General features: G+C 33.5%; 2 protein-coding genes across 2 annotated transcripts; both read left to right on the top strand.

Annotated features, from left to right (window-relative positions):
* Positions 1-1053: 1053 nt before the first annotated feature.
* LOC116125095 (probable disease resistance protein At1g61300) lies at positions 1054-1845 on the top strand. The gene is made up of 2 exons (XM_031410820.1): positions 1054-1177; positions 1235-1845. The coding sequence occupies exons 1-2, from the start codon at positions 1054-1056 to the stop codon at positions 1843-1845; spliced, it is 735 nt and encodes a 244-aa protein (XP_031266680.1).
* A 7951-nt stretch (positions 1846-9796) lies between these two features.
* LOC116125094 (disease resistance protein RPS2-like) lies at positions 9797-11301 on the top strand. Its single transcript, XM_031410819.1, has 3 exons — positions 9797-10490; positions 10595-10731; positions 10801-11301. Exons 1-3 carry the CDS (start codon positions 9797-9799, stop codon positions 11299-11301), a joined length of 1332 nt encoding a protein of 443 aa, XP_031266679.1.
* The last annotated feature ends 204 nt before the right edge of the window (positions 11302-11505 follow it).

Raw genomic sequence — 11505 nt, 5'->3', positions numbered from 1 at the left:
AAAAGTGATGTATTTAGTAACATCTCAACAATTATTAAAAGTAAAAAATTGATCTGAAAAATATTTTCAGGTTTTAAATATGGAAGAATTAGTCCACACTACTCACTACGTCACTATATGATTTTTTGTGTAAACAAACTTGGAAATATAACATAAACCTTAAAAATAAAATACCAGAAAATTGAGGAAAAAAAAAAAAAAACAGTTCAAGTCATCATTTCTATGCATTCTTGAATGCCAATATGTTATTTAGTCTACATTAAAATAATAATAATAATAATAAAAATGTAATATAAACATACATTGAAATTATTATGTTCAATCAGACCAAAATTACAACTTAAAAGTAGTTGATAATACATTGAAAACAAACAAATTTCAGAAGAACAAAAACAAAGCATAAGGAGCTCCAACTAGTTAATTAAACAAGAATGATACAAATAATGGTTGTCTAATAATATATGGATTATTATTTTAAGGGGTTGTTGATCTTGTTCTGTCTCATATATCATTAGACAACCATTATTTGTATTATTCTTATTTAATTAACAAACTATTTTCGTACTATTAAACTTGCATTCAAAATTCGAGTATAAGAATTATTCTCTCAAAAATAAATTATTGGTTTTGGCCCTAAACATGACAAACAGCATTATGAGAGGATAAAGGTTTAACTAGTCTAGTAAACATGACAAATCACCAGTACTTGAAGCTTGAAAACAGAATTCATTGTTTGATTTTGTTTTATAAAATAAGATTTTGGAAAGTAATGTTCTAAAATTTTGTCATTGTTGGAGCTTATTTCTTTTATTATTATTTTTTACCTATAGATTTGTAAATTCATCTACAAAATTGCCTAAGTCATTGTCTGGTCAATTTCTTTTTTTAATTTCTTTGTTCATTTTGATTGTCCTAAGACTTCATTTAGATTGGATATATAAAGAAGATAAAAATTATAGCTTATAAATGATATGATAATTAAAACTTTTTTGGTCTGCTACTAAACATAAATCCTTATCACCATTTATATAATACAATGCAGGGGAATTGTCAATGGATCCTGTGACAATTATTGAAGTTATAAAGTGGATAGCTCCTCCCGGTTGTAGATACTGGAAGGACCATAGAAAGTTTAATGAATTCTTGAGTTCTCTGGAAAGAGAGAAACGGGATCTTAGTACCCGCATGGAAACTATACAATAAAGATTGAATGGGGAACTTCGTTATCATAAAGTAACAAACAAAGAAGTGGAAAGTTGGTTGAGAAAAGCAGAAAAGATCTTCGAGGAGACAAAGAGAATTGAAGATAAATTCAGAAAAGGCGACTATTTTTTGCGTGGTTGGCGAGGAAAACTTCTTGATGAAAAGATTCAAGAAGTGAAAAGAGTTTATGATCAAGGTATTTTTCCAGCTGGTTTGGTAATTGATGCTCCTGATGACACTGGATTGCAATTACCAGCATCAAAAATGGTAGTTGAAGCTAGTGTAAAGGAAAAAATTTTGAAACTCTTGATTGGTGATAAGGTATGCAAGATAGGTGTTTGTGGAATGGGAGGGGTTGGTAAAACAACCATCATGAAACACATTCATAATCAGCTCTTAAAAGAAAGAAATAAGTTTGATAAAGTAATTTGGGCAACCGTATCCAAGGAGTATGCTGTTGTTAAATTGCAACAAGACATTGCAACTGCACTGGGGGAAGATTTGTTGAAACATAATGATATCACCATGCGGGCTGCAGTGTTACAAGAGATGTTGAAAGGGAAAAAGATATATGTGCTAATTTTAGATGATGTGTGGAAGGAAATTTCTCTAGAGGAAGTTGGAATCCCGGAGCAACTGTAATGATGGATGCAAATTAGTTTAACAACCGTTCCATAGAGGTGGTTCGATCCATGGGTTGTGGAGGAAATCAAAGTTGAGCCACTTTCGGAAAGGAGGATTCGATTTATTCTTGAGCAAAGTTGGATCTGAGCTTTGGATATTCCCACTTTAAATCAATTTTGAAACTAATTGTGAGGCAATGGTGGTTTGCCTCTAGCAATTTTACGCTGGCACCGCATGAAAGGAGAGCGGATGTTCTATATGGGAGAGTGCATTAAATGAATTGAAAGCACGTATAGGAAGTGTTGAGGATATGGTAGATAAGGTACTTGAACGTTTGAAATTTAGTTACGATCGTTTGAGAGATCCAAAAATCAAAATTGCTTCTATTTGGCTTTATATCCTGAAGATTTTGCAATTGAGAAGGAGGAGTTGATAGAATATTGGATTTTGAAGGATTTATCGATGATTGGAGAGTAGACACTACAAGAAAAATGACATTCTGCAACCATTTTTTAGCAACTAACCAGAATTAGTTGCAAAAAGGCTACATTTACCAACTGAATTACCATTAGTCGGACAAAGAGCAACTCAATTTTGGGGTCCACATGTTCCAACTTTTGGCCTCTAAAGTAATGTTCTGCGACTATTTTGTTAGTTGCAGAACAAGTTGCTTAGTGACTAATAAATTAGTTACAATTTTTGGTTGACCATTTTTCCCTCCATAATTTGACAATTTGCATCTAAAATATTTTATTTTGCATCTACATTATGGTTACAAAAAAACCTTTTTGGCAACTATCCTAGTTGCTAAATTAGTTGCTATTAATTGAGAATGTATTAGTAACTATTATGATTAGTTACAGAAAAATTAAATTACCAAAATATCCCATATTTGGACAATAATTACAAGGGCCCTGAGGCATTTTTAACGACAAATGTTTGTGTTAGTTGCAAAAAATATATACAGCAACTAAGTTCGGTTTAGTTGCCAATTTAGTTGAAAAATTCATCTTCCCCCCAAATATTTGTTCCCGCCAGACTTGCAACTATACTAATTTTTGTTGACTAAAAATTTAGTTACAAATTGATTTGTTTGCAAAATATATATTATTTTAAAAATTAAACAACTAATTACTAGTCATTCTTTTCAAGTTATTTACAAAAAAACCCTAACCTATATAAAGCAAACCTTTCCCAAATTCCCAAATTCCAATCTTCTCCACGCATGCCCGCAAATCCCTACCCTATTTCCCCAAATTAAACCTTCCCCAATTCCCCAAATTCCCAATCTTCTCCACGCATACCCGCAAATCCCTACCCTATTTCCCCAAATTAAACCTTTCCCCAAATTCCGCAAATCCAATCTTCTCCACGCATACCCGCAAATCCCTACCCTATTTCCCCAAATTCCCAATCTCATAACCTGACCTACCTCTTCTCTTCTCCACGCAAATCCCTCCCTGTTTCCCCAAATTTCGAATTTCTTCTCCACGCAAATCCCTGGCGATTACCCCAATAGAAGAGTTTCAGTTGCTGCTCATTTGATGGATTGATGCACCACGTCAGACTTGTATGTATTGTGTAGGAAACTGTTATTTGATTTCAGCTCTACTGGTTTCTAAATCTTTGTACATTCTGTGCGCAAAATACAAACTCCCTTTTGTAGCTTTTTACTTTTTCTATAATAATATCCCCAATTTATTTTACATCTAAAGCATTTGTGCCATGCTTTCTTTTCTTGTGATCATTCTAGTGTTTGCTTATAATATTCTATTAAAAATACATTGGTGCTGCTGTTGATCATTATGAAGATAATAAGCTATTATGGTTGTACAATAGACTAAACCAACGACAGTAGCTTCTATTCGGGTTTCTGAAGAATATGCCACAATAAACTTCTTGATTTGAAGTCTAAATTGTCATACATCCATTCTATATATATATATTTAGTATGCTCTGAGGTTGATGATTTACCAAATACTGTAATTTGCCTTGAAAATGAACCGAGCATCCTGTAAGTTATACTAAATTGCAAATGAAGGGCAGTTTTGTATATGCTATTTTTTTTATCCATCAAATCAGAGGGTTTGCTCCTCCAAGAGGTTAATGCTTGTTCATTCCTGACTAAAGTAATCTGACTTAGTCAAATGTGCATTGTAATTGTATATGAAATTAATCCTACTTTCATTAATTGTTGTTGTCATTCTTGTATAACCTAATCAGAACCCAGCTGCTTGGTTCTCCTCTTCTTCATGTGTGCTCAATGAAATTGCAATTACCTGCAATTATGATATAGTTGATTTCATATCAAGAGTGCGGTTGGAAACAGTTATTCAACTTGCAGTCTGCACCAATTGCACATAAAATCAATGTGTATTTATAAAATCATTAATAACTTGTAGGATATGAATTATTGTGATTAGTTGTGTACATTTGCTTCGTTTTCCAATATTAAACGATATTCTCATTTCCCATGGGAATTTCGGATTAATGGTTCTCTTTTATAGATGTTTATGGTTACTGTATTTTCTTATTTGTACTTAGTCTTATTATGCTGTGAGTTTGTTTTGTGGTGACTAACTGAACATGGTCTGGACATGCTATTTCTGGATGTAATGTTCTGTGATAGCTGCTTAGAGAATTACTTCATTCTGGTTCGGATTTGATTGTGGATTGTTGGACAGATTCTTGTTGTGTTGAGTAATTTGCAGGTCAGGTTCTATCAGAACTTGAATGTGATGGAACCTGCCTCTGTCTTTGTTACTCTTAGTTTATTTATTGTTTTACCCTTAATCTAACTAGATAAGGCCACGACAACACAATTATTTAAGGCTGAAATAACAATGAAAAAAGAGTGATTGTTAATTATAAATAAATAAATAAACTAATTTGTAATTTATTTTATGTGTTTTAAATTAGAATATTTATAAATTTTTTAAGCGAATTCAAATATTCTAATTTAGTTCTCCCTTCAATGGTGATTATTTTAAATTAAGCATAATTTGCAGGTCAGGTTCCTTGACTTTAATTTTAGCCTTTGCTTGCTGATTCATTTAATTTAGAGTGTGGTATTTATTTTCATATAAGGAAAATGACTATTCTTGATAAATTATAAAATTATAACCCAATTATTTGTTGTAAAAGGTATTAAGAATCTTAAAGTTGACTTGAAGACCGAGGCTAAGAAGAGTGCGGGCACCACTGCTACTAAAACCATAAAACAAAGGTATAAGTTACGTTAATTGATAATTAATTAATTTATTGATCGTTATACCCATTTACATTATCTTACCTGGTACAGTTTCTCTTATGTTGATGTTTGCAGATTCCGAAGATGGCTCCTGGTAGAAGAAGGACCGAGGTAGCGTGCAAATGTTGTTCAAGAGAATCATAGTCTTGTACCGACCTGAAATTGCTACAATCACTGGTAAAGTTATGATATGGTCCATATAACATACTGAAATATATACTTGGATTTTAGATATCGAGTACAATTGTTTGTTTAAAATTTAAGAATACATTTACTTTACCAACATGTAAACCGTCCTTGTGATAACATAGTATTAACTGTTGATGCATTATTTTGATTTTGTAGAGAATATAGTGGCGAGAATGTGAGAGGGAAGACTAGAGGAGTTGGATGTGAAAGACTCCTACAAACAGCGCAGTCAAGTTGCATGTAGATTTCAGAAAGAAGATGGAGTACCTACTGGAGTAAATGCATCAAAGTTGAGTACTGAGGTAGAATAGTTGCAAGGAACTATGCCCCCGTAAGAGTGCTTACTTGAAGAAAGTTCTACAATGTCGAAAAACAAATGATTGCTCGGATCACGGTAATGTAGTTTAATATCATTATCCATATTGTCATACTTCCTTACGAAAATAATATATATTACCCATATAGTTTAATGCATGTACATTATTGATGATTTAGACCAAGTTTGACATTGATGTCACGGAGCCCCATGTACTGAAATGGCTGAAGCACAAATTGTGTAAGAGATTCAACAGCTTCCGGAGTGCCTACACAAGAAATTCAAAGCATATGCTACAGGGAGAAGCATTACAGAATAGACCAGAAGAAATTAAAGATCCTGATGATTGGATATATCTTGTGACCTTTTTTCGAGTGAAAAGTTTCAGGTAAGGTCAACATGGCTTTTAATGCTGTTATATATGTATTGTATTTTAATTCCTTATTTTGTGGTGTTAGGCACGGTCAAGAACTTACTCAGAGAACCGGTCGAAGATGAGGTGTAACCACCGCGGTGGTTCCAAGAACTTTATCCAGCACAAGAGAAGGTATTTAATATGATTCACCTATACAAATATACAACATTGTTGTCCTGTTTACTAAATTTATTTCAATTTATGGTCAATGACGATATAATTGTTAAGGCGCAACAAGTTGGGGAAGCTGTCGGTCCTATACAATTGTTTCATGACACTCGTTGGAGCGCGGAGAAAGGGTGGATTAATGAACAAGCAAGAGAGCTATATGTAAGTTGATCATTTTTCGTAACTGTCCATATTGCCATGCTGGATTTGTTTTTATTTGAGTCTCATTGCATTTCTCTGTCATCTTTTGATCACCTGTAATTATGTTGCTGCTTATGCATTTTTTGATTTTGGCATTTAGTTTTCTGAGTGTTACCAAACTTTTATAACTTTGCTGTGGTTGGCTAGTAGGAAAAACTTGTATCATGGTTAGGAGAAAAACTTGTATCCACTTTTAGTATGATTTTCTGTGTTCACTACAGTCCCGAGAAACTAGATACATGGGGAGTTTTATGAAGTAACTGCAAAAAATTAAAAAGATAAATTATGAAGTAATTTTAAGATCATTCTGCAACAATAAAATGAGATGCCTCCAAAATCTAATATCCTTTACAGACAATGAATTGATGAAGTTGTCTCTCAATTTACATGCTACAGCTAAAACATATCCTACAGAGATATCAATCTCTTTGTTTCTCATCTCAATGCTGCATGTTGGCAGTTGTACATACATAGAATTTACAGTATTATAATTATAATGTGTTGTTAGGCTATGCATTTTGAATCAGAACTTTGATATGAAGAATCCATGATATCTCTTTATTGTTATATTGGAATTCAAATTCGTTTTATTTTGTCAACAAAGATGCATGAGTAGTTGATAGTCACACTAAAAATTATAGATTATTTATTAATGATCATAATTAACAAGAAATTAAAACATTTCAGAGACCTAAAGTTAGAAGCTCTCAATGCAATTTATAACAATAGTTGTCCACAAGGAAAGAGAATGAAAAGCACCAATTGAATTAAAACTTTTTATTATATTTGATAATCTGTTCATAGGGAAGAAGATAACCCATAAGTTTATTGAGAGGAAAGAACTAAGAAGTTAGTTCGAATAAGTGGTAGTTTAATTGGCTGCATATGTCATTTTGTTACCAAACCCTTATAAGAAACGCTTGCCAAATTAAAACAACCTCAGGTAGAGCCTAAACACGTGTAAGCGAATCTAAGGCTGCAATTTGTCTTATATAAGCCCTGTACTTACACCAACGCGTGTGGCTAGCCATGCACTTACCCCTCCTATCCAATTTTTACTCTTTTGTTGCAGAGTCCGTTACTTCACTATGAAGCTCATAGTACAGACATTTGGAAAAAGGAATAGAGAATAATTATAGCATGAAAAATTGGGTAACAACAAATGGTAATGTGCTTAAAATGGTGGCATATATATATATATATATATACATAGAAACCAAAACCAAAGCAATTGAATTGAATTAAAATGGGTAATGTGCTTAAAATGGTGGCATATATATATATATATATAATACACAGAAACCAAAACCTAAATGGATAATTTAATTAAAATAATCTATATTTTTAGTGTGACTATCAACTACTCATGCATCTTTGTTGACAAAATAAAACGAATTTGAATTCCAATATACAAGTAAATCTTGCTTTATGTGTATAAGAAAAACTTTATGTCAAAATTTCCTTTAGTATTAGATTGATAATGTTTGAGATACTTGCTTCTCTACTCCATCAGACTTATTTTTCTTTGCTGCTGTAGTATCTTTTATGTTGCTATTTTGTTTGTTGGTTGACTTATTGATTATGCATTCAATTGATGGTAGGAAAAAATGATAGAGCTGCAAGAGGAAACACAAGCAGGGGAAAGTGAAAAATAGAAGCTAGATATGTGAGGAAGTTTTGGGTAAAGCTTTCGGATTTAACAAGAATTTTGCATTTTCACAGATTAAGCATCAATCCACTGCAGCAGAAGCTGAGTTAAGGTGCATTGTGCAACAACAAGAAAATAAGATTAAACAGTTGGAGGACCAGCTAATCTTATTTGATCAACAAAAAGAGAAAATAAAAAGCCTTGAACACCAACAATTCATCATGTTAGAGATATGAAGCAGCTAACTATAGCCCTTGAGCTAGAGAAATCTGATAAAGCTCCAACTCGACAACACTTGCCTTCTCGAATTGATGATACTCGTCCTCATCAGCTACAGCTATTCAAATACCGGAAGTGGTGACACTGACATGCTAACGGTATTGAAGGTTTTTTTTTTGTTTTGTATGGACAAAAGATATTTTGACATGGGGGTAGAACATCTTTTTAGGATTGTTTGCATATTGTGTTAGATGGTGTACATGGTGGGACATTTTTTTGTTAGTTATCACAGATAGATAGATAGAGAAAGGAAAATATGGGTGCATGCTGTTATTTTGGGTTTCACATGTATAGTGCATTTTGGATTTTTATTGCTCATCATGCATAAAAATCCATGTATGGACTATATATATATGTATGAAAATATGATTTTGATTTAGTGATCAGATTTATATATTGTGCTATTATTTTTCATGTTGAATGTATAATGTAGGTCAATACGAAATGCTGAAAAAAAAAACACATTCTGCAACTAATTTTTTAGTAGCAAAAAGTCATTTAGCATAATTGCATTCCGTTGGATGTCAATATGAAATGCTCAAAAAAAACATATTCTGCAACTAATGTTTTAGTAGCAAAAAGTAATTTAGTATAATTGTTCATATTCAGCGTCTAAAAATAGTCGCGATAACATTTGGATTTCACATTCAGCGTCTAAAATGATAACAATTAACCACTAAATTTTGTCACTAAAAGATACATGCGCCACAATAAAATAGTCACAAAACTTATTGGATTTCACATTCAGCGTCTAAAATGATAACAATTAACCACTAAATTTAGTAACTAAAACATACATTCGGCCCTAATAAAATAGTCACAAAAACTTATTGGATTTCACATCAGCGTCTAAAATGACTATAATTAACTACTAAATTTTAGTCACCAAAGATAATTCGGCCACTAATAAATAGTCCCGAAAAACCTATTAGATTCCACATTTAGCATCTAAAATGACTATATTAACAACTAATTTTAGTCACCAAAAGCTACATTCGGCCACTAATATAATAGTCGCGAAAACCGTTTGGATTCTACATTCAGCATCTAAAAGAGTTACAATTAGCCACTAAAGTTTAGTCACAAAAAGATACATTCGTCGACTAATAAAATAGTTGCGAAAGCCTTTGACGAAATTACCCTTACACCTTTGGCGTCTAATTTGTGTGGGATTCGCGACAAATTATTAGACACTAAAACTAACATTTTGCAACTAATTGATTAGTCACTATAAAATTTTACACAATTACCCTTCAACTTTTAGCGTCTAAGTGGGGGGACTATTTTGAACAACATTTGCCGACTATTTTGATAGTCGCCAAAAAAAAACTTTTTGCGTCTAAACCACAATATAGACGCGCTATGAATCTACGACCAGCCTACTGCAACTAAGGGGGCGACAACCGAATTTAGACGCTAAAAATGGCTTAGCGTCTAAATGTGACTTTCTGCGTCTAATTTTGTTAGACGCAGAATGTCATTTTTCTTGTAGTGAGAGAAGCTATGTATAACAAAGGCCATGCTAATTTGAAGAGACTAGAAGAAAATTGTTTATTAGAAAGCGCGGATCATGGGAATTGTGTGAAGATGCATGATCTGGTGAGAGACATGGCATTGTACATTACTAGTCAGAGTCCTCGATATCTGGTAAAAGCTTGGAATCAATTGACAGAGCTACCAACTGAGCATGAATGGACTGACGATCTTCAGAAGGTTTCCTTAATGCGCAACGACATTTCAAAATTTCGCTTAGATATGACACTTCCTAAGTTCACAGCACTCTCGACCTTGCTTTTGCAATATAATTCATCTTTAAGAGAGATTGATGACTCTGTCTTTACGCTCATGACTGAGCTTAAGGTTCTTGATCTTTCTCATTGTTATAGTATTAGAAATCTGCCCAATTCTATTTCTGGCTTGGTAAAACTCACTGCATTGTTGCTTAACGGTTGTGGTAATCTAGAACATGTGCCTTCTTTGGCAAAACTTGGGGTTCTGAAGAAGTTGGATCTTGGTTACACGCGTATTACAGCCATTTCTGATGGACTAGAGATGTTGGTACATCTCAGATATCTTGATCTTTATGCATACGATATAAGAGAGATGCCTGGTGGAATATTACCAAAACTCTTCCGTCTTCAATACTTAAGGTTAGATAATGCAGTTGCAGAGGCAGAAGAAGTTTCAAGATTGACAAGTTGGAATACTTGGGTATTCGTTTCAGAAATCTGCAAGAATACCACATCTACTTTTCTCTAAAAGAACAAAGATGCCTCAATTACTATTCTTTTAATGCTGTAGGATTGGACTATTCTTTTCTAGGAGGAAGAAGGGGAAAAGCGGTGGGAATTGGTGGATTGACAAACTTTGGAGACTCCATTAAGATACCGACTGACATTCAGAGGCTAGTCATTCAACACTGTGATGATTTGAGAAGGGTAAGCCATATTTCTTCTTTAAAAGATGCAACTGACTGGAGGACCTGCTGGATTTATTCATGCAAACAGATAGAGTGCTTCTATTATTTGTCCTCTTACACTAGTGCACTTCAGACCCTTGAGGATCTGGTTCTTCAGTATTTGGATAATTTAATTGCAATTCTTGGAGAAGAAATAGACGGAGCTAAATCCACATTACCAACACCAATAACACCTGGAATCTTCTCTTGTCTTAAAACTATTAGAATATGGAGTTGTCCAAAATTGAAGAGATTGTTCCCCCCGAAGTTGCTGCGAAACCTACAAAACTTAGAAGAAATTAGAGTTTGGAAATGCTCAGGACTTGTGGAAATAGTAGAAGCATCAAGTGATAAAGAAGAAGAAGATAAGGAAGCAAGTAAGAATTCTATCAAACTCTCTCTTCCAAATTTAAGATCTATCGTTTTGCGATTTCTACCGGAATTAAGGAGCTTCTGTAAGAGTTGTTACGCAATCCATTGTGATTCCCTTAGAAGCATTTATATAGAGGGATGTCCAAAGCTGAAGACGATCTCTCCCTTGTTTCCGTAACCTGACAATGTGCAGCTATTTCCTCCCGCCTCCCTTGAAAGTCTCACAGTTCGTCCAAAAGAATGCTGGAATTCACTGGAATGGGACCATCCCAACACGAAGAATGTCCTTGAACGCTTCCTTCAGTAGTCAAGTTAAAATAAGTTGATTACAAGGTCAGTTAAAATTAAGTTTTAATTTTCTCTCTTTATAACAATGATTTAA

This window comes from Pistacia vera, unplaced genomic scaffold, assembly GCF_008641045.1.
Source record: "Pistacia vera cultivar Batoury unplaced genomic scaffold, PisVer_v2 Contig160, whole genome shotgun sequence".
Classification (NCBI taxonomy): domain Eukaryota; kingdom Viridiplantae; phylum Streptophyta; class Magnoliopsida; order Sapindales; family Anacardiaceae; genus Pistacia; species Pistacia vera.
Note: the sequence above shows the minus strand (reverse complement) of the source record. Positions and strands in the feature narration are given on the sequence as shown.

Excerpts from the sequence above, each read along its gene's own strand:
- LOC116125094 (XM_031410819.1), top strand. The coding sequence starts at position 9,797 with ATGTATAACAAAGGCCATGCTAATTTGAAGAGACTAGAAGAAAATTGT. Across the intron at positions 10,491-10,594 it reads AGAAGTTTCAAGATTGACAA|GATTGGACTATTCTTTTCTA; the intron begins GTTGGAATACTT and ends TTAATGCTGTAG. Across the intron at positions 10,732-10,800 it reads ACTGTGATGATTTGAGAAGG|ATAGAGTGCTTCTATTATTT; the intron begins GTAAGCCATATT and ends TCATGCAAACAG.
- LOC116125095 (XM_031410820.1), top strand. The coding sequence starts at position 1,054 with ATGGATCCTGTGACAATTATTGAAGTTATAAAGTGGATAGCTCCTCCC. Across the intron at positions 1,178-1,234 it reads AAGAGAGAAACGGGATCTTA|TAACAAACAAAGAAGTGGAA; the intron begins GTACCCGCATGG and ends GTTATCATAAAG.